This window comes from Equus quagga, chromosome 10 (assembly GCF_021613505.1).
Source record: "Equus quagga isolate Etosha38 chromosome 10, UCLA_HA_Equagga_1.0, whole genome shotgun sequence".
Lineage (NCBI taxonomy): Eukaryota > Metazoa > Chordata > Mammalia > Perissodactyla > Equidae > Equus > Equus quagga.
In genome coordinates this window covers 97,431,873-97,456,443 of record NC_060276.1, presented here as the reverse complement: position 1 = coordinate 97,456,443, position 24,571 = coordinate 97,431,873, and the positions used below count along the sequence as shown (strand labels likewise).

At 37.0% G+C, this 24,571-nt stretch overlaps 1 protein-coding gene across 9 annotated transcripts in view; it reads right to left on the bottom strand.

The window, feature by feature from the left end:
• The window catches only part of DMD (dystrophin), a 2,273,580-nt gene that overhangs the window by 594,131 nt on the left and 1,654,878 nt on the right, over positions 1-24,571 (bottom strand). For all 9 annotated transcript variants that reach the window (XM_046672830.1, XM_046672828.1, XM_046672833.1 and 6 more), the window contains one exon: positions 7,257-7,489. In XM_046672830.1, the coding sequence (XP_046528786.1) occupies positions 7,257-7,489 (233 nt within the window). The remainder of the gene's footprint in view (positions 1-7,256; positions 7,490-24,571) is intronic.

The window sequence follows — 24,571 nt, the reverse complement described above, 5'->3', positions numbered from 1 at the left end:
TGTGATCATTGTTTTATCTCATTCTCAATTATGCGCTAACATACACCAGAAATCAAATTTAAATCCACATTTTTACTCCACTATCTCTTTCCAACGTCATTTCCTAATAGTCCCCTAACTGCCTTTAATGCACTTTGTAACATGGTTTTTAAAGACAATTTGTTGAACTAAGGAATGAATAAACAAGGAAATATAATCTAACATTAACATTACCTAACATTATCTGAACATTAAGGATAATAATAAGAAGAACTTACATTATAACACATTGTAACTTCAATTATAGACTTAAAGGACCCCAAATTATGGTGAAATAAAAAGTCCAAAAAAGCAGGTGATAACATTTAGGGTATAATAATATTACATAGCTTTCCAAAAATACTGAGCCATTGAGTTAGAGAAGATCTCAGATTTTAGGTATTTTATGCAAATAATAAAAGCCTGTTCATATAAAGGAACTCCTATCTAGACCCAAGCAAGTAAACTTGTAAATAGAATTCACTATTGAAAAACAATAAGAAACATAAACTTGCTTATCAGAATCCCACTGGTATTTCATTGAAAACACAGTATACTTTCTTTTATTAGAAATCATGTAAATATCATGGTTCAGTTTTACTTGATAAGGTTTTGACAGAAAATTTTACAGCGAGTAGAAGTGAAATGTAGTAAGATATGCATTTCCATTCATAGACTTTGAAATATGTGATTTGGTAAAGCTTATATTTATCTTTAAGCAAAGAAAGTGTATGGTATCATTTTGCATAAAAAGGTTATTATGAGACTTTGAAAATGGGTTTTTTTTGTGTTTGCAGCTCTATGACCTTTGTATTTAAGGGGAATTTATTTTGTCATGACTGGAAAGTATAATATAAGTCATATTAACGACATTGACATAACTTTACATCCTTCAGTGAAGATAATAGAGAATTTGGCTCTCATTAGGTAAGAAAATTGTATGCATGTGGAGCAGTGATCCACAGAGTTATGAACTTTCTACAGAAGACATGTCCATTTATCAGAAGATAATTGCGGTTCAAAATTTGCAAATATCTTCAGCGAGATACATTACGACATTACTCTTTGCAGAATTCAACACATATATGGATATATGGAAAGACAGCACACTCTGGTGTGGTGTTTCTTTTTTTTTTTTTTTTTTTATTAATGTTATGATAGATTACAACCTTGTGAGATTTCAGTTGTACATTTTTGTTAGTCATGTTGTGGGTACACCACTTCCCCCTCCATACCCTCCCCCCACCCCTGGTGTGGTGTTTCTTAAGGTTGTGCAGAAATGAACAGATGAGATGAGAGCTGCATGGCTGATGAAAAACAGAATAATCAATCTCTTCACCCTAAGATGACTATCATCTAACTTGCGAAATCTATTGGATACCCATGAAAATGGACTGGGCTTAGTTTGTGTTGTTACAGTTCTGGTGGACAAATGACATGTTTAAGAAGGGGGCGGTCACAGAAAACAAAAAAGAAATAAGAAACATTATCTCTTCCCCAAAGTCTGGATCTACATTAGAACAATTACATTCACTAAGTGACCCTAGTAGGCCTTTGACTTTGTTGTCTGTAACTTTTCTCATTTGTTGAATAGGGGAAATCATTTGTAATACCCACTTTTCTGCTATGCTCATGGCAATAGAATAATACCAAGAAGCATTGTTTTGTTTTTAGTTTAAACGATCGATGTCATTTTCCCCCCACATTGTGCCACCAATTCTAGGCCCATGCTAGACAAGTTCTTTTGTCATCAGATTGTGGCTGAATTTATTCAACAAAAGTTATAATCAGAATGATTCTGGAGCCATTCAATTGCTCTTTGTGTAGATATAGCCACAGTTTAAAAAATAATCATAGAATTTATTAAAGACTTTGACCTTAACAATAAAAAAAATAAACACATCCAAGTAATTATTGCCCATTTAAATATACACTGTCCCCACTAAAACTGCTTATTCAATCTTTGGATAATGAAATCACCCAGGTGGCAGTGTAATGTGTAGTTAAAAATGAATCTTGAACAATGCTATTATCATCTTGTCCAGATTGGCCAATTTGTCTCAACCCCAACCTTAAGAGGTCTTATTAAAGGATAAAACTCCTTTGCCGACTCAATTCTTTATTCAAATGCCTGTGGGTCAGATTTAGTGGTGAATTACCCTGAACACCTGGCCAAAATGGCTTGAAAAAAGACTGTAATTTATTTAGCACAGGCAATCGGACACCAGTAGTATAAAAATAATGATATCATATGGCTGCCTAAGTCCTGTCTGCTGATAGCGACACAGTTCTCCACAAACCTCTCCCCAAATTTGCCAGCGTCCTATCTTCCCAACCTCGCCCTCTCCCTCCCACCCTCCATCCCTTTTTCCATTTCTTCTTTCCTCCTTCTCTCTTTTTTCCTCAGGAATTTTTCTTCCCTCCTCTTCCCTTCTTCTTTTCCTCTCTCCTTCCATTTTCTCTTTCCCTCACCCCTCCTCTCTCTCCTCTGTCTTTCCCACCTTCCTTTCTCTAAGGGTCATATTCAATCATCACTTTCAGGGAAAAACTCTAGACGTATTTCCCCCCTCATTAGATAAGATTATGTCAGTGAAAGAAAACTGTGACTAATTGTCAAAACAAATTTTTTTCAGAGCAATTTAACTTAAACACGTGATGGAATGAGAAAAGCAATTTTTATCAGATTTCTCTGACACTAAACTATAAATTACCAATCATCCTCTGCTATTAAGCCACTATTTTAGAAAGTAAACTTGGAGCTTCATCATAAACTTAGAGTCTTACTTTATTTTTCAATTTTTTTATTTTGGAATTTTACTTTTAAAGCCTTAATTTTCATATTTCACATCTCTATTTCTCTACAATTTAATGGTATATTTTTTACTCTCTAAAATGAAGCAGCCGAGTTGCTTCATTTTTTAAATGGCTACATGTTACAATCTTTTAGAAAATTCTAGTTGGAATTTTAACTTCCATTTTTTGCTTAACATAATTCACTTAGTAAAAATTATTTTCATGTCAAAATGGTAGCAGTCCCTTATTTTCTAAAATAAGAATTAAATTAAATAATTTATTGAAACAATATCAAATATGTGATTTTGAATTCAAGGCCTAGAACTATGGAAAGCTAATTTATTGAAATGCTGTGTCCTTACTCCCTTTCTGGAAATAATATTTCAATCATTGCATGTCTAACATTTGCTCTGAACTTCATAAATTCAAAACCAAGTTCTTCTAGACTCATAACATGTTTTGCTACATCTTCTCACCTACCTTCTGATGCCTCACAGCTACAATTCCCAAACTCCGATTTCTGTTGAAAACGAAGCTTGTTTATCATCACATTTCATTCACATTATCCTTCAAGCAATCTACATTTATTGAGAACCAATTCGTGTTTGTGTTAGCATCAAACAAACTTATATTTACGGTACTGGCACATAAATGGCCTTTATTTCAGTTCTCCATGTTGCGAAGTTGAAATAGATAAATATACTGCTTAGATCATGATAATCACTTTCTGCAAATCTCCTTCATTTGCTCTGTCCTCCATCCTATTCTACATATTCTTGCTTGAGTTTGGTGGACATTTATCATTTATTGGCTGCTCAGCATCCTTTCCGTCTTCAATTTTTACAGACTCCAATTTCGTCCCGGGGAATTACCTCTCCCTCATTGTGAGGGGCTTTGGAAGAAGGTTTTAAATCAAAATTTTCTGCTCTCTTCTAGCTAAGAGATAGGCGTGTGGCCCAAGCAAGTTTGGCTGGATTTCCTCTCCCAGGACTTTCAATTTTGAACAGTTACACAGTATGGAGAAAAAAGAGGGTCACAAAGAGACACCAGTAGTTCCTGCTAACTAGATGCCCAGGCATGCTCAGATCCCTTTTCTTTTCCTAAACCTTTTCCATTGTCTTCATGCTAATTCCAGTATGTTTACTTTCCGCTTGATTTAATCAGGGGATATTTTCTGTTGCTTGCATCCAGAGAACCCTAAATGATATACAACTAACTACATTTGTTTAAAATCCTTCAAGGGTTGCCACTGCCTGAAGGACACAATCAAAACTCCTTAGTCTGGCAAGGACTCATTTTTTAGCCCTACTCTCTCTGTTCAATCTCATCAATTTCTTTCTTAACCCCTTAATTTCAGCCATATGGAATCAGAGTTTCTATACTATACTATGTTGTGTTCCACATCAGTAAAAAGTACAGTCTGTTCCCTCGGCTGGGATCGCCTTTCTCATTTTATCTATCTAGTTAATTTCAACTTGTTCTTTAAGTTTTATCTTCTTCAAGAACTTTTTCCTGATATCTGATCTGTTCCCTGGCTTAGTTAGATGTCCTCTCTCTGAAGTAAGTCCCTAGAGCATCATGCAAGCATACCCAGGGCAGTAGAAAACCATCGTAGTTAAGGGTGAGGATTCTGGAACCAGACTGCTTGGGTTCAAATCCCATTGCTGTCTCTTTACTACTTGACCTTGGGCAGGTTATTTAACCTCGCTGTGCTTTACTATCAATCTCAAGTGTTGTTGTGAGGATTAAGTGATACATGTGACATACTTAGATCAGTGACTGTATATCATTAGTGCTAAATAAGTGCTAGGTAGCATCCTGAAATTTATTTCTATCATAGTGCTATTATTTTTTTCTTCTTCTTCTTTAATCTGTACATTCCTATCTTGCCCAACTCTGTATTTCCGAAGCACTTAGATTAGCTCAATAAAAATTTGTTAAAAGAATATGTAAATAAACAGGCATTGATAGTGTTTTACAGTTTATAAAGGCTTTTTGGAATATTACCTCATTCCTCACACCTCAAACATTAAAGTTATGATTGTTTTATTTGAAACTTTACATAGAAGAAATATTTATTTCTTGATATTATAATAAATACTTCCCCAAACTTACCTCTCTTTCTTGTCCCCCTCCACACACACACATTTGTCTAATGTTAATTTAGGGTCATTTAGTGACTGAAGCTATAAAATGCAAAAACTAACAATGTCTTTATAAATTATTTTTTTAATATGAGAGGAGGAAGCAAGAAAAGCATCCCACTATTTAGCAAGAGAAGGGAGATTAGAGGTATATATACATGACATTTACAAATCCTGGCTTTTTGTGCCTCAGACATGGCACTTAAACATCCTCCCAAATTAATTTTGGACCTATATGTAAACACTATCACTTTGAAGAGACATCAACTTAGTAGTCCTTTCTGAAACTCTGAAGACTACTGAGCAGGTCAACGCCTTCCTCAAAGGCTGGGCTCACAAACCCCTCACAAGAGAGGATGGACTTTCTCTCCCACTCTAATAGGTAGTGGCTTTTACAGGAGGCTGTAATGTTAACGGCAGAATGGGGTGCAGATGTGGAAACAAACTCTTATTTTCACGTATTTCATCATCATTATATGACATACAGTTTGCACAATACAAATGCCACGAGTAGGCAGATTAACATAGTTTGCAGGGGAACCTAATATTAATTACTAACATCAGGTAAATACTTGCAGTAAGCAAGGCAAGGTGGGAAGCATTTTTCATATACTACCTAATTTAATCCTCATGACAACCTATAAGATAGATAGTATCATCATCCACGTTGTACAGATAGATAAACTCAGCTTCAGGGAGGTTGAATAACTTACCCAAGGTCACACAGCTATAGTAAAGGAGCCAAGCTTTGAAAACAGACAATCTAACTCCGAAGCCCTTGCTTTAAACATTATGACATACTGTCCCTTCCGGTTAGTAATAGTCCTGGAAGTATTGGCATACCTCAATACGACATTGTGAAAGAATGTACCTCTTGTTTCTGTATGTATCGGCACATTGCAATTGCGAAACGCTTAGCATAGTGTCTGACATAGACTATACATACAAACATACATATATCACCAAACGGCAGCCACGTTTACACTTAATACTGGCAGGCAGTATACATAGAAAGTAAGAACACAGGCTTAGGAACCAAACAGACTTGGATTTGAATCTTTGCTCTGCTACTTGTAAGGAATGTGACATCTACGAGCTGCAATTGCTTTTTCTGAAAAACGTGGCTACTAATACTCGTTATGAAGCAGTAGTAAAACAAATTATATATATTTCTATAACATTTACATATCTTTATATACACACATATCTATCACGATAGAGTGAACGTGAATTCTGTGTACCCTGTACCCAGAAGAGAAAACCAAGATCCAGAAAATGATTTGACCACAATTATGTCATTTGCAAATGACAAAGAAAAACCACTGAATTCAGGTCTTCTGAGAGTAAGATCAAGGTACTTTAAATGCAGGTTATTTACTATCAAATTATTTTTACTCCTACTCAATTGCTGAATTTCATTTTACAAAGAAATCTGTCTGCCTTACTCCTTGTTTTTTGCAAAAAGTAGTTCTGTGACACCCAAATACCTTTAGTACAATTTATTACTTTTTTAGAAAAGACTTGAAAATCATTTACAAGTGAAATAACTACAGTGTATAAAGCTTTCAAAACTACTTTTCGTATTCATTCAGAAATGTAAAAGATGTATAGTATATTTGTTCTAGCTAGGTAAACCGCATTTATATCAATGTATTTTTATGCTTCTAGTTGATGTCATAATTTTGCAGAATGGATTCCAATGAGGCTCAGAAATGCAGTCTTCGTATTAAAAACATGTTTATTTGAGTATGGCATTACATAAATGCCAATAGTCAGATCTAAGACATTTTAAAATATATCATGTTTTGCTGCGTTTCTCTTTTTTACTTATAGCTAACTTTCTATTATGCTTAGCATTGGAGGAGAATTGGCACAGACAGCTCAGAAGAGTGAATAACCAATTCCTGGATTACCATACTTGTTCTGTAATACATTATGGCTGCAGAGTGCCCAAACAAACAGTTTACATGTAAACAGCCCAATTGAGCTACTTATTTGATATTAAATAGATTTTTAAAATACCAGTTGTTCAGTGAATTTAATTAAGCCAACTATGCTTGTAAGGTTTATGCTTTTTTCCTTGTGTTATTCCTTTTCAATTTATGGCTGTTTTAGATAATTGCATTAATTTGTTTCCTTGATCATACTTAGGCTGAATAGAGTAGAAAGAATAGTGTGTTTGCAGACAGAGAAAAGCTGCCTAAAACCTGGTGGGAAATGGTGTAGGAGAGTGAACTGACTTGTGGAAAATCTTCACTTTAAAGAAAAACCTCTGCCAGCTTTTATCTTTTCTCCCCATACCTTCTGCTTGATGATCATCTCATTGATGTCTTCAAGATCACCCACCATCACCCTCTGTGACTTAATCACTTGATCAAGCAGAGACAGCCAGTCGGTGAGCTCTGTCCAAGCCCGGTTGAAATCTGCCAGAGCAGGTACCTCCAACAGCAAGGAAGATGGCATTTCTAGTTTGGAGATGGCAGTTTCCTTGGTAACCACAGGTTGTGTCACCAGAGTAACAGTCTGACTAGGAGCTACAATTTTTTTTTTGCAAAAAGGAAAGAAGAAAAAAAGAAAAATTAGAAACACAAGCTAAGAAGCAATTTCAGTAACAATAAAACAATGTTAACTGAAGGGCAACAATTTCAGCCAAATATTATTTAAGACATTATATGCTTTTTCCTAACAATGTGGATACTTTATATAGTACTCCATGGCAGGAAACTTCAAACTCTTCATTAATACACATTTAAAAATCTCTCAAAACGATTTTGCTTATTCTCATGGCTGGGCAATTAATTTAATTTAAATAATCCTTCTCAATAACAATTATATAGATTGTAGAACTGGTAAAGAAAAAAAGTGTTCAGACTTTGCCAGGTGAATAAGTTTTACCTACTTTTTTCATTAAAGGGAAAAAAAGCAAAAGTAAAGATTGGATAAGATCTTATTTCTGACTTAAATTACTTTGGAAGTGGACCCTAGGGAAATCAAAGCCAATGAAATGTTCTTGTCTTGGCTCTGCATTTCATACTGGGGGGCGTTTATTATATATATTTTTTCTTTTCTTTCAGACTGGTAATAAAGTAGCTAGCAGTGAAGAAAACACAAGCTACATTATTTTTGGAAAATCAGAGCTCGTAAAGTTTTTCTACTTGGATATGAAACAACGTTTCAAGGTCATTAGGAGATATTAAATTAGTGTGGATAGTGTTGAACACTGTAGTGTAAGATAGCACATGGTAATGGTTAAGATCTGAAGTTCCTGAGTAAAAATACCTGGGAGAGAATCCTCTCTGCCTTAGGAACTCTGTGACCTTGGTTAAGTTACTTAACCTCCCTAAGCTCCAGGTTTTCTCCTCAGTAAAGGAGGGATCAGAATAGGGTACATGTCGTAGGGGCAGTTGGGTAGATTCAATGACTAATACAAGACACATACCTAGAACAATGCCAGAAAAATAACAACAACGTTAGCACAGTTCCTGGCACTGGTAGGTAATAATGTTAGGTGTTCCTATTTCTATAAATACCTGATAAATGAGAAACACAGTGGTGAACAAATATGGTGAGAAGTTGGAGATAAGGGGTAGAAATATTTGGGGAAAACTCAGTCAAAGTTCTGCATGTGGGCCCAATGTTTACCAGAGGGGGCTGAACTTGCTGGTGTGAATTAATACTAAATACCAACAAACAGTGGGGTTGTCAAAGGTGAGTGATGGAGGATAAGGAATGTCTCATTTAGTTTATAGGCAATGGCCTCTGGAGCCTAACATATCCAGGAGACCAGTAGCAAAGAAATGGTGCACTCTAAATTCAGGAGATAAGCTTTGCGGAAAAGCTGCAAAAGACAACAATGGGAAGCTGAGAGGCATGGACGACAAGGGGACTGTTCTAGCAACAGGAGAAAAACATGTCATGTTGGCATTCCACTCTGAGGTGGCCATAAGTTACGTTTCATGGTTGTATTACTTTCCGCCCTTTTAAGGTTGTCTTTTTGTTAGAGAAGATGATGAAAGGAGTGGAGGAATGTCTCTGGTCTCTCAAGCTTCTCAGGGACAACAAGAGGTTCCCACAGCTGGAAGAAATAATCTTGAACAAGGCAGAAAGAAGAAAAAAAAGTGAGGTGTCAGAATAAAAGAACTAATGCCAAAAATTAATGGCTGAAAGACAATAATACTGAGGAGATAAAGAAGAAATTGTTCCCTGAAGCTATCTCACTCCTCCGAGGCTCTTTCTAGAAAGAATGAAACATAATCTGAAGCAGAAATAGCATCTTGTCATCCAACCGTCTAGTAGGAAGACGCATGGGAGCCAACAAGATCTAGAAATCTTAAAAGGGATTCTGAGAGAGGAGCTGGGTCCCTGGAGAGGATGCATAGTGAGGATTAAAACAGAGCTAAATTAAAATATCACTGAAGGAGCTAACTGTAGAAAGCCTGGCTGACTAGAAAATATGGACAAATTCTTCTTAAAATAGATACACGATAGATACTGACGCAACATAAACAGTAGTTTGGGAGGATGTCGAGGTTCTGGGAAGTGTCAGACCACGCTTTTTTTTTTTTTTTAACTTGACTTACTGAAAATTTGACCCTCAAAAGGGAGCAAGAATGAGATTTTTTCTCTAAACTTACTTCTGACCAAGAAAGAAGGGCCTAATGAAGTGGAAATGATCACGCCATCTTCAATTTCAATACATGGAAGGGAGAATGCAGAGAATTATTAGACTTCAACTGTTTTCTGGAAAGCACATTTGAAAAAAGAAAGTCTATTGAAAAGAAAGGCTACCGCCAGAGACTGAAAAACAGAGAATGATTGAAGATGATCAAACAGGACAAATGACATTGGGATGATATTATCACAAAATTCTCCAGGGAGGAAAAAGGAAGAAGTATCACCAAGTACAAGGTCAGCCGAGACAGGTTCAGAGGAAGGTGAGGGGTCGAGCAATATGGCCATCTCTGCACCAGTCACGGGCAGATGATGCTGCTCAGGGACCACTCAGGCGGTTCATTGCTGGTCTCCTCTCCCCAGCACTCAACATCTGAAAACATCACCGTACCAGTGGGAAGGGAGGGGAAACTGTGTCCCGCTTTCTCACTGCTGTATCCCCTGCACCTCGCGTAGGTCCTGGAATATAATAGGTGCTCAACTGAGGTCCTCTGAACAAATGAATGAAACTACGAAAAAAAAAAGTCTATGCACAGTGAGCTTTTCAGTAAACTTAGAGGCCTTCGACCCATGTTCAGTGGTAAAAGATAACAAAACCCTCTAAGGATGGTTTCTCCAAGCCTAGAACACAGAACATGCTGAAGCTTTTGCTGTTTAGGTCATTTTAGCTATTTTCAGAACAAGAAAATAATGGAGGAAGGGCCATTGCTTGGGGCAGACAATAGAAGGTAAAATACTAAAGAGAGAGAATAGAATCAATCATTTGTTTTGTTCTCCACTTTTCTAACGAAGAGGAAAAAGCAGAAAAGAACACTGGATCAAGAAGCAGGGGGTAAGACAGACTATCTGGGGCCAGACTGTTGGATTTAAATCCTCGCTCTGCCATTTCTTAGCTGTGTAACCCTAGGCAGGTTACTTAACCTCTCTGACTCTCCATTTACTCCTCTGTAAAATGATGATTCTGATAGGACTTCTCTCACAGACAGTTGGCCTTACCATTTCCTAGATATACAACCGTGGACATTTTGAGGTAAGACATTATACCATGCCTGCTAAACTAAACTCTTCTGAGCTGCAGAGTATCCACCTGCGCAACGGGAAAATGGTACCGATCTCATGGAATTGTTCTAGTATTTTATGAACTGATATACGTTGTCACCTTCTAGTATTGTTTTAACAGTAGGTACATTGTGTGTGTGGCGGGTTTTTTCTTCTCCTTTTCCTTTTGCTGCTCAATGTTGATTGGCTACTCACTTTTTACACTCACATGGCATTCTGGGCTCTGGGCGCTTTGAACCAGACTTCACACTCCAGCCTCATCTCCCTCCGTTCTTCCCACGCTGCCCCACACTTCAGTCTCTGCTCGGCATTCTCCAATTAGCACAGGCCATTTCACATTTGTGTGCCCTTCCATATGCTCTATCTACTTCTTGAAAACTCTTCTCTTCCTTCCCCAGATAAAAATCTCATTTCCTCGTTAAATTCCAACTCTAGATTTCTGTGTTTTTTTGGAGGACCAGGATAAGTTTGTAACTAAAAGGTCTCCAAGAGGCATAGAAATACACCCTTCTTTTGGATTCTAAACACTTTAAAGTCTTTAATATTTTATTACTTAAATCTAATCATCACTAGGAAGAGCAAAATCTGGCAGCATTATTAAGTTCGGGGATTTTTTTTTGTATGTGGCTAGATGGTAACTGATAGTAACTGAGAGCTGGGCTCTAAACTCAGAAACTTCGAGAATTCTGAGGGAATTCTTATTCCGAGAGACTCAAGTGCTATAACATAAAGTAAAAAGAGGCTAATTTTATTATGGCCAATTCTATCTAGAACGCTATTTAAAATATTTCATTTTTCCTAAAAAGACTTGCCTCCAGATCCACACGTATTTTTTTCTCATTTTTTAAATTAAGCAAGATGTTTTAAAGGAGAAATTTTGAGGTCCTGAGAACATTTACCTTATTTTATTATGTATATCGTATTGACTCATACTGCATTTTCAGATACCTTTACTTTTACCTAAAAAAAAATGAGGTTCTTTCTTTTCCACTGTCATGTTACTAGAAACATAAGCAAATCACCTCACTAGGTAAAGTGTGGGCTGGTCAGCTCTCTAAGGGGCAGTTCGAGTGGTTTTGCCCAGAAGGAGCAACTGACTCTCAACTCTCCTTAGAGGCAGGGGTATTTAGTCATTCCAGGGGAGTTTTGCGTTAACTCCATAATTTAAAATACGGAAAGAGGATTTGTTGAGTGTTCTCTCAACCCATCATCCTGATCAGGCAAGGAGTTAGGGTACATAAACGATTACACAGACTCTTAGACACAAAGTTCTGGGAGGGGTTTCCAGGTTGCCCTCCCCGAGGAGTAGCTTCCCCTCTAGCCAGTGGGGATCCTTTACTCTGTGCCCCATTTAACGCCCCCACAGTCTGATCTGCTAGCCTGGATGTCCACCCTGCCTTGGGCCACTGTCTAGGGTCACAAGGAGGTGGCCCTGGGAATGGATGCTTCAGATCTCAGCCTCTCTAACCCCCGCAGAGACCAAGCTTATTCTTCACAAATCCACTGGAGAAAGTATCTCCTCCAGCACGGCGTCACAACGGAAAATAGTCCTTATGGTGTCAGACTATTGACCAGCCCTCCAGCAACAGAGGCTGGTGTCTTTCCTGATTAATCAGTTCATTCCAGAACCACATGTATTATAATGTATATAATTAAGCCAAATAGATAGATACACACAGCATATATATGTGTGTGTGTGTGTACATATATATATATATATATATATATATATATATATATATATGGATGGATAAATGTATACACACACTCATACAAAGCCTGTATAGTCTGACTACTGATGATTGTAGCATAACATGTTTTGCATAGATTCATTAGAAAGTTAAAATAACTCTTCTAAAAATTGTGTTTTCCTTCCATAGTCAAGCAGACAGAAAGTCAAGCTCAAAATAGCTGACAAAGAACTGAGTTTGGCACACCAGAATAGGAGCATGAATAACAGTAGGTGTAATATACTATTGCAAACCATAGCCTTGCTCTGCAAATTTTGTTAATTAAAAGGTGTTGGCTTTAGGAAGGAATTCTCATTTTTTTCAAAAGTGTTTGAAGAACAGTTCTCTAGTCTAAAAATTTAATTGGTTTCAGGGGTACATGATTAGTCAGACTAACAGCTTTACTTAGAGCTTTAAAGGAGCTACTAAATCTTTTAAAAAACACACACAATGTGTTTGGCATACTTCCTTTGAAGTATTCACACGTAGCTCTTCTGTAATTCACAGGTCTCCTTTGGTTGATAAGAAAGCAAGAAGCACATATTCTGTTTCTAGCTTTGTTGTATGAATGTGGGTAACTTTCTCATTTTCTTTACTTTTATATTTGAAAAATCAGCTAACTGACTAAATGATAAATTATTGAACTCACACTAACAAAAATATCTAAAAATTACCATTCTGGATACATGGTCAAATTTCGTTACCATTTAATACTATGAGTTATAGGAAAGATTGTTTAGCTACTTCCATATCACCAGTAGATAAAGTAACTGTTCTCCATATAAGCAACATTGGGGAATATTTTTCTCTTTGGATATTTGAAAGGATGGCATGTGGCTTAATGAAATATGTAAGAGTTAGAGAGTATAGGCTAACAAAATTAGAAATCATGTATGGACTCAAAAAGAAAAATCTATTGTGTGTAGGTGAGGAAAAACCTCACTTCTTCCCTCTAAATGTTTGTAGTCTGTAGGTTCAGGTGGAAAATCAGAAACAAATGCTATGAACCCATGAACATTTATTTTTGTCTATATTCTTTCTCATCATTCTAAAGAGGAAATAAAATATATGACTCACCTGTCATCAATTATTCACATTCTAGCACAATAAGGGCTTGAGGAAGATTGTTGCTGAGCTAACATTTGTGCCAACCATCCTCTATTTTGTATGCGGGATGCCACCACAGCATGGCATGATGAGCAGTCCGCACCTGGGATCCAAACCCACGAACCCTGGGCCACTGAAGCAGAGCACGTGAACTTAACCACTATGCTACCGGGTTGGCCCCAAGCGCTTGTTCTATACATGGGCAAGGCCTAGAGAATTGCAACTCAAAGATTCATGATAGCCAACTGTATTTCTGGATTTTAGAAAAAAAATTGTTAGCTGTGGGAGCCATAGACTTTTAAAGCTCAGTGATGCTACCTTATTACTTTTTAATTGATTCTTCCCTGCTACTAAGAATATAATCCAAATAAGAAATGTTTGCTGCTACTTGGAAGGAAGAGAGATTACCACTAACATTACTCTACTGTCACCACCATCATTTCTTCAGGGTTTCCACGTGCCAGGCAAGGTTTATAAACTCTATTTTATTCAGATTTTTTTTTTTTTTTTGGTGAGGAAGATTGGCCCTGAGCTAAAATCCGTTGCCAATCTTCCTCTATTTTGCATGTGGGATGCCACCACACCATGGCTTGATGAGCGGTGTATAGGTCTGTGCCTGGGATCTGAACCTGTGAACCACAGGCCGCCTGAAGCTGAGCGCATGAATCCAACCACTATGCCGCCAGGCCGGCCCCTAAGCCCTATTTTATTTAACTTTTACCAAACAATATTCAGGGTAGCTATTATTCTCATCTTACCAAAAGAGAAAGTAACTTGCTCAGGATTGCACATTAAGTGACAACGCCAAGACAGTGTGCTTAACTACTACGCATATTTCTAAGAATGATCTAATCATCAGATACTTTTCCTTCAAGTTCCACCCAATATGCAGAAATTGTGAATTACTCAAACACTTTTGATTCCAAGAGCTATAGTTTATGACATATGGTACCCACAAAATATGTATCATATTCATTTTAATTAGGGAGAGATCACCTTGAACTAGCCATAAAAATTTGGATTATAGCAGTCAAGTGTATCTGGCTTCCTCTTGAGAAATAGCTCCAACCTGACTTCACCCAAACATATATCCTTCCTTCACTAATTTGAAAACAGAAATAACGCTCGCCTTTTCCTTTTTTAGTTTGCGTTTTCTAGGTGCCTTTCTATAACTCACATTATGAGCATATTTTGTTTTATTTCACTTGGCTTTACTGTGCTTTGCTGATATTGCATTTTTTACAAGACCCTCCTTAAGAGTCACAAAAAGGTATGGCTCACTGAAGGCTCAGATGATGGTAGCATCTTTTAGCAATAAAGTATTTTTAATTAAGATATACACATTGAGGGGCTGGCCCCGTGGCCGAGTGGTTAAGTTCGCGCGCTCCACTGCAGGTGGCCCAGTGTTTCGTTGGTTTGAATCCTGGGCGTGGACATGGCACTGCTCATCAAACCACGCTGAGGCAGCGTCCCACATGCCACAACTAGAAGGACCCACAACGAAGAATATACAACTATGTACTGGGGAGCTTTGGGGAGAAAAAGGAAAAAAATAAAATCTTAAAAAAAAAAGATATACACATTGGTTTTTTTAGACATAATGCTATTGCATACTTAATAGACTAGTATAGTGTAAACATAAATTTTAAATGGACTAGGAAACCAAAAAATTTGTGTGACTCCTTTTATTGTGATGGTGTGGAACTGATCCTGCAATATCTTCAAAGTACACCTGCATATGAATTCTTCCAACATGCACTCAATAAAAAGTAGGGGTTCTCAGGGCCCTTAACAATTTCATTTAACCTATACTGCATGATATAGGGCAGGCACTGAAGAAACAGTAAACACTAGAAGCCATAGCTATTAGGAAATACTGAATAATATTACACAGGAATTGTCTTGGTGATAAAAATGAAAGCATCTCTGATAGAGGGTAAACATCCACAAGTTCTTTCCCTTCCTGCATCCCCACCCTTGTAATCTTGTAATGAGATATGCCAGATCTTCCCACCAAGAGCTGTAGTATGGGGCTGGCTCTGTGGCCAAGTGGTTAAGTTCACGTGCTCCGCTTTGGTGGCCCAGGGTTTTGCCGGTTTGGATCCTGAGCATGGACCTAGCACCACTCATCAAGCCATGCTGAGGCAGTGTACCACATAGCAGAACTAGAAGGACCTACAACTAGGATATACAACTATGTACTGGGGGGGCTTTGGAGAGGAAAAAAAAAAAGAGCTGTAGTATATTTCCCCACTCCTTGAATATGGATTGGCCCAGTGACTTGTTTTGGCCAATGAGATATTAGCAAATATGACACAAGCAAAGGATTGAGAAATGCTTGGGCACTGGGCTATGCTTGGAACCCTTTCACTACTATGTGAACTATGCTAGCCTACTGAATAATGATAGGCAAGTGGCTCTATCATCATCATATCATAGATATCTATCTATATCATTAGATGAGACACCCATTGTCTCATCTAATAACCAAGTGCCAGACTCATGAGTGAGGTCATCAACTATCAGCTGACCATGAATACATGAACGAGCCCAGCTGAAACCGACAGAAGAACCACCTAGATAAGCCCAGCCCAAAGCAGACCTAAAAAACCATGAGCTAAATAAATGATTATTATTTTAAGCCACTACATTTGGGGATAGCTTGTTACACAGCAACAGATAACTGATACAGCATCAATTTTTACCTAGTAAAGACTTGTATCCAAAACAGAATTTAAAATGCTCCTCCTGTTACTACAGAAATAAAACAAACGCTGATCCAGCAAAGAGAACACAGCCAGGAAAGAAGTAGTCTTCAAGTTAAAGTGTGAAAGACAGAGAACTGAAGATGCACATAGTCATTCTATGATGCCTGTAAATCAGGGAGTCGGCATTGCACAGGATATGTGAAAAGCAACATCTTTAGTAGAATTTCATCATTAGTGCACTTATAACTTTACAAATAAGCAAAGTAGAGAATGTAATAACGAGAGCCATGAAGCAGGTAGCCCAGCGCAGAAGACAAGAGAAGAAAAGCCAGACGAGACCATAATAAAGACCATGCTATTGATGAAGGATGATCATCAATTCCAAAACTGGTATCAGAATAAAATCAATATATTCACTCAGATAGAATCAGCTAGAGATCATCGTATAGTTCTCATTACAGAAAATGTACTGCTAGTCTACCTAAAAATTTGGCACCTTGAAAAATTCCTGAAGAATCCAATCTGTTGTTTTTTTGTTTTTGTTCTTGTTTTTGGGGGGAGGAGGTTTGGCCCTGAGCTAACATCTGTTGCCAATCTTCCTCTTTTGGCTTGAGGAAGATTGTCACTGAGCTAACATCTGGGCCAATATTCCTCTATTTTATGTGGGATGCTGCCACAGCATGGCTTGATGAGCAGTGCTAGGTCTGTGTCAGGAATCCACACCTGCAAACCCTGGACCGCCAAAGTGGAGCACGTGAACTTAACCACTACACCACTGGACCTGCCCCTGTTTGTTTTTTCTTTGGTTTTTTTTTTTTTTAACTTTTTATGAAGATTATGATAGTTTACAACCTTGTGAAATTTCAGTCGTACATTATTGTTAGTCATGTTGTAGGTGTACCACTTCACCCTTTGTGCCCTTCCCCCACCCCCTCCTTTCCCCTGGTAACCACCAATCAATTCTCTTTGTCTCTATGTTTAACTTCCACCTATGAGTGGGCCCCTGTTTGTTTCTAACAGAATTGCTCCTACCTGAATATTAGAGATAAGATTCTGAAGTCAAGAATGAGCAAAACCAGGTAAGCAGTGCTCTCTACAGAATTCACTCTAAATGAGTCTCATATTTATTTGGGAAAGCTACATTTTTAGCCTAAGTAGTAAAATAACGGGTAATGAGTTTTAAAGTTGTTGGACCTGTGCCAGGCCCTCACAAGCCTCACCCTTGAGAGGAGGTAAGCTGCCTGAGGTAAGTATCAGATTCATGTTTTTCTTCCTCATCAAACCCAGTGCAATGTCTGACACGTAGCAGAGTCTCAACCAACATTTGCTGCTTTTATCAACATTAGAATGAGACACAATGTAGCAAGCAGAGTCCTTAAAGGATGGAGATATATATATATATATATATATATATATATATATATATATATACACATACACAGAGAGAGAAAGAAAGAGATTGATTCATCAGTTTCAATCTAGAGTTTCATCAGGCAGAACAAAGACAGAGGGACCATTAGCTCCAACATAAATGAAGCAGTATTAAGTAGTCTTAAAATGTAGATTCTTTTGGTCTGAATTCATATCAATACCTTACCTTTCTACAGAACTCTGAACAGTATAAAAGAGCCTCTTTAGTAATTTTCTCTCTAGGTTCCTCACCACAACACTCTGGTGCAGGCAGGTAGAGCATCATTACTACCAATTTATAGGAGAGGAAACTAAGATTTGGATAAATTAAAATACTTCTCCAAGATCAAAATCTAGTAAATTAGGGGGCCAGCCCAGTGTCGTAGCAGTTAAGTTGGCGTACTCCGCTTCAGTGGACCGGGGTTTGCTGGCTCGGATCCTGGGCAAGGACCTACCCACTACTTATCAAGCCATGCTGTGGTGGCATCCCACATATAAAATAGAGGAAGACAGGCATGGATGTTAGCTCAGGGCTAATCTTTCTTAAACAAACAAAAAACTCTAGTAAATTAGATGGAAGTTTCCAAGCAATCTATATTTTAAGAAGGAAGTCTATAACTTGAGTGATTAAAAAAGGAATCATGAAAAACAGCCTGATTAAAAAATCTGCAAAGGACTTGAATAGACATTTCTCAAAAGAAGACATACAAATGGCCAACAAGCACATGAAAAGATGCTTAACATCGCTAATCATCAGGGAAATGCAAATCAAAGCCGCAATGAGCTATCACTTCACACATGTTAGAATGACTGCTATCAAAAAAAAAAAAAAAAAAAAAAAAGAATGAGAGAGAGAAAGAAAATAACAAGCATTGGTGAGGATGTGGAGAAACTGAAACCCTTGTGCCCTGTTGGTGAGAATGTAAAATAGTGCAGCTGCTATCGAAAACAGTATGGAAGTTCCTCAAAAAATTAAAAATAGAACTACCGTATGATCCAGTAATCCCACTTCTGAATAGACATCAAAAGAATTGAAAACAGGATCTTGAAGAGATATCTGGACACTCATGTTCATTGCAGACTATTCATAATAGCCAAGGGGTGGAAACAACTTAAATGTCCATCAACAGATGAATGGATAAAGGAAACGTGGAGTATATATATATACAATGAAATATTATTCAGCCTTAAAAAATAAGGAAATTCTGTCATATGCTATAGAGCTTCAGTTTTGCAAGACGAAAAATTTCTAGAGATCTGTTGCATAATAATATGCATATAGTTAACACTACTGTATAACCTGGTCAAGACAGTAAATTTTATGTTACGTGCTTTTTACCACAATTTTACAAAAAGGAATTCAGGGACCAGGCAAAGTTTGGACTTTTTACCTTCCTTTCTGGGTTAAGAAGATTTAAAAGAGATCTATGAATATCAAAATAAAGACCATCCTATAAATAACAGTGATTCTGAGATATTAAGGCCCAGTAACAAATGACCCATTTATTTTTCTGGCATTACTCCTCCTCCTTTGTCTTCTCTTCGTAACCTTTGTGGGGTAAGCAGAATATGCCAATACCGATCAGAAGCGGATACTGTGGCGCCCCCTCGAGGTTCTCTCTTGCAGTTGATGGACCCACACCCCAGATACTATTAATAATGACTGCTAATGGATCACAGCTGCATCTCTCCTTGGGGGCCTGCTCTTGGTCAGTGGAAGGATATTAAGTCTCAGCCCACCTGCCTCAAGTGAAGACAACCCTGAAGGACGAACCCAGCCCCAGTGCTCGCTGTCAGATTGGCTTAGGCTTCAGAAGCAAATGCATTGTGGGTCACCCTCTCTCTCTGCCCATTACTGCCTCCTTCACTTCTTTGATCTACCAAGAATACTTCCCAATAAATCTTCTGTATGCAACTTTTTGTCTCAGAGACTGCTTCCAAGGAATCCAATCTAAGACACCATCCCTTTAGTCTATAGACATAACAGTTTGTTTCTAACGCATAAAAGCAACATGTTTCCAGCCATTCAATCTCAGAATAATACTATTTAAAATCAATTACTTATTGGTACTACATGTTACATAACTCAATATTCAATTGAATTCTCTGGAAAATGATGAAAAAAGCATGCAAAGGATTGGCCTATTTATTGCTTCAGGGCTTATAAAAAGTTTTGTACTCTTTGGTTATACCTGAGTTTCAATTTATCATTTGAGTTGCTGTTTCTGAAGTGAAATCTGAATACCTCCTAAAACTAAAACACCAAAGAGCTTGACAAATCCAAATACTGAAGTCTTGAACCCTGTCTCCATAATGACCTTGGAAATGTAATCGCTATCTTATGTTGGTTTGAAGCGATTGTGCTGGGCTAAAACTAGCTTTGAGAGTTCTGGGTCAGTAACCACATTATGAACTGCAGGTATGGCAAACGCACTAAGTGAAGCAGTGAAACGAGCTCCATCAAAATCAATTCATGTTTCCATTTAACTTGCAGAAAAGTGCACCATGCCCACAAGTGAAATAACTACCAACCACACAATAGGAACCAACAATCAAAGGTAGAAAACAAGCACCAATTACATAGGGAAAATTGCTTGTTATGAGCACAAAACTAAGATTGTGACGTTTGTTTTTTTTAAATCATGCCCACCAAACTATCTCAAATTACCTTTTGAAAATAGAAGAGGTAATCATAAATAAAAACATATTGCTCACTGGTTATAAATCATGCTATTGAAATGGCAACACTCCCGGGAGCATTCGTGTGACAGTTTTCATGCACCTACTGGGTACCGTTTAGGACTTGAGTCTCATTGTCTTAATCCTTTGGATGAATGGGTCTCAAACTAAAAGTATCAAGAGAGCTCGCAAAAGCTGTGAGTGTACAGTTTATGGTTTCTGAACGAGGAACGCAGCTTACTTTGTTTATTTAAAAAAGATCTGCGAAGCAGTACTGTTGTAGAGCTGGTTCATTCTGAACCTCTTATTTTTGCTGCTTAAGAACAGAAAATTTCGGGGCCAGCCCCGTGGCCGAGTGGTTAAGTTTGCGCGCTCGCTTCGGCGGCCTGGGGTTTCGCCAGTTCGGATCCTGGGCGCGGACATGGCGCCACTCACCAGGCCATGTTGAGGTGGCATCCCACATGCCACAACTAGAAGGACCCACAAGCAAAAGTATACAACTATCTACTGGGGGGGATTTGGGGAGGAAAAAAAAGAGATTGGCAAGTTGTTAGCTCAGGTGCCAATCTTTAAAAAAAAAAAGAAGATTGGCAACAGATGTTAGCTCAGGTGCCAATCTTTAAAAAAAAAAGAACAGAAAATTTCATCAGATCAGGGCTAATGTTAATTCCTTTAAAAAATCAGTAAATCATATTTAAACCCTGTTAATACCAGTACTTTTTCCCTGATGGCAATGTTTTATATAAAAGATATGAAATTACACCAAATTTTGCATTTTAAAACATTCCTTGGAAATAACCTTTTAAGTAAAATGAAATTATATTTAAGATTTAAATATTCTAACATAAAGTTAATTACACAGTCCATAATAGAAAACCACACTATTTTTTCCGTTAGGAGAAAAGTAATAATCTTTAAAATTGATGTTTCCTTTATCCCAAGATATTTTGGTAAGAACTAAAAGTAAAATATACTTCCTCTACTGTGAAAATTACAGTCTATATTAATCCATTATTTTAAGACAAAAAGACACAAAGGGGGAAATTTTTCACTAAGTCCTATGTTACAGAATCTCTAGCTTGTTGCATGAAAGTAAGTCACATGAAAGAAAAAAACCTAATTGAAAGAACATTAAGTTCTATCTAGGGGTTATCAAACTAGAGAAAACAGAAAGGAAAGGAATTATGCATTTTTGAGGAATATGTATACGTATATAGTTTTAAATTGGTGAAATTCTTTATTTTTGCCCTGTAATATGGTGGAAAGAATAAAAAAAAAAAGTCAACCACAGTTGTTTTTCTTCCTTTTGTCCTACCTCAAAGGCATGATTATATCTCAATAGCTATACTTATTAACAAATAGTTAAATTCCATGAATCTAATATATAACGTATACTTTTTGTGAAATATAAGAACCTGAACAGAGGCAACTAGCTAGGCGGGAAGGTCAATTTCCAAAGAAAAAGAAGAGCCAATTTACTATTTGGAGCCTGATGTTCCCATTCAATTTGATGTAAAAATGGAGTGAAAGGACATATGGACTGAAGCACTCGGAGACTGTATTGCTGAAATAGATAATCTTCCTTATTGACAATGGGGGCCTTAGGCTGTCACAATTGGGTGACTTTAATAGGTGAAACAATAACAAGACTGGGCTCTTTCATTCATCTAGTTTCAGGAATGATCTTTCGGGTCTTATTGAATCAGATTCTATTATCACCTAATCATATTTATTCTAAAAGAAAATGTTATCAGTAATAATTTTCAATGCCACGTAAACATATGTTACAGAAACTTGAAAAGATTTTCAGAAAAGTTTGCTTATTTTATACACCTAAAATCAGAGATGCTATATCTGGTAGCATTCTCAAAAGTTGTCTCATTTGGGAGAACCCCATCACTGAACAATTAAGGAAACCAAGGCCCAAAGTGTTAAATGGCTTGTCCAAGACTCCCCGCCCCCAGCTGGCAAGAGACCAAATGAGGATCAGGCCCCAGGCCTTTGAATTCCCAATTCAATAATCTTTTTACTGCATCAGTGGTTTACAATATTATGAGCATGCCTTGAAATCTCAAAAATGTTACATGCTTCTGCATAATAATTATATATCTAGTATGCATAGACTGAGAAAAATAGTAACAAAAATCATCTTATTCTGAATTCAGTAATATTTTAACATGATTTTGCATTTTATTAATTGCAGTAGCATTCACATTACTCTGAAAATATTTACTACATATATGTTGGAGACACATCACTTATTTGATACACAAACAACACTTGACGGGCTCAGAGATTTGAGAACTCCTTTCAATAATCCTGGGAAATCTCAGTTATCTCTAGCCCCTAGGTTGAGAACCTCTATAATGTTGATCACTGCCTCACAATATCACTCTGATCAAATATCTTCAGAAGTCCCATTCCTTCCTCTTACAGTTGATTTCGGTTTCACTGTTGCCAAACAATGGTATCAAAGTCATTTGAAGATGGGTTGTGTTATAGACAGAAAAAACTGAATTTTTGAAGTGGTTTATTCGTTTTTATAAATTAGAGCAGATTCAAGATTGTCAATATAACAGTATTCTCAGTTACTTACATTCTGTTATGCTTTTCTGAGTGGGAGAGAAAGGACACAGTCAGAGCTGGTATGCTTGAATTTGGCTATCATGCAGGCCATTTCACTCACTTTATGTATGCTGTAGCTCCTAACGTGAATACCTCCTCGCAGATATGTGAATGTCCCTACCATGTATAATGAGATTGGTAGGGTAGGGATGAAGAAAAGGCAAAGGTTGAGAAACACCATAGGACCATGTCTAAATACCTAAATTTTTCTCCACTCCATTTATAGAAAATTACTTTCCACTACTTACCCCAAATGCACATGTTGCCTCAGGCTAGCCAGTGTCTTCATGCAATACTCGACATGCCTTCTTCTTTTACAAAATAAATTTGCCCAAACTGTACCTCAGACTTAAGTATCTTCTTTATCTATTCTAATTCTTCCTATTCTTTACGATCAGAATCTCATGTTTATGAAGTCTTTGTTGACAACTCTAGTTAACCCTGATGCTCCCCTTCTCTAAACTCCTATGTTGATCGCAGTTTTATGTAAAAAAGTCTGTGTGTTTGATTATGTATTTACTTATATTATTCTTTAATGACCCAACTATAAAATTTTAGAATTGGAAGGAATTTGTGGAAATACCAATGTTGAACTTTACAATCTGTCACCTCTGAGCATTGCAAATCTTAGACTGAATTGCTTTGCACATAATTCAGTAGACCCTTGATATTTTCAAGAGGTGTGTCCAAGAGCCCGTGCAAATAAAAAGTAGATGTGTGGGATCGGTTAGGCTTACTTGGGAGTTAAGGGATTTACTTCTGCCCAATAGTTTCTCAGAACACGAGATTAGTACTAGAAGCTTTACATATTTGATCCAGCCAACCAGCCAAGGGGTAGACGTTATCAAGCCCCTTGGAAATCACAACATATCATGGACCTTCAGAGAGCAATTTTCTAACACTTCGTATGAATTATTTAGCTTAGAACAATGTTTTAAGATTTCCTACTTAGATTATGAAAAACAAATTCCATCTCTTATTTTTAAAATTATTTCTTGGTCTATTACATTGTTCTGATTATCTGCACTAAAGCAAAATTTTGAAAATAGAAAAGAGTTTTCAAAATATTTTCTATCATTAGAAGTCAACATGGAGATTTCATTTCCATTTACTATATCTTCCAAAAAGAAATAATGGGTTCATAAATGAGAAAGTTTTTCTAATGTGACTTTGATAGTCTGAATTTAGTCTAACAGAATGGCTTTCATTCAAATATTATTATTGAATAATTGCTAACTTGGTGAAGCGTCCCTGCCTACTTAGCAGGGAGACATGTAGATGAATACATTGATATATTTATTTCCAAGGCCTTTTTAAGAAAGAGATAATCAAGTTATTCTTATTTTCATTAAACTGTGAACATATTTCATAACAAAGGAAAATTATCTTCTAGATAAATATAGTACTTGCCTTTGTATTACAAAGAAGTACTAAAAGGTTTACTCTTCGGGATTAAATGCTAAGGAAGTTATTACACACAAGTTTTCCTAACAACTCTGGATTTAAAAAGAAAAAAGATTCTAACATTGTATTATCTGAGACTCACAAAGTTGGACTGCTTTAGAGTAAAACTAGGGTATGGGAAGTGGTGTTAAAATTGATCGAAGGTTATAGTATATGTCTAAAA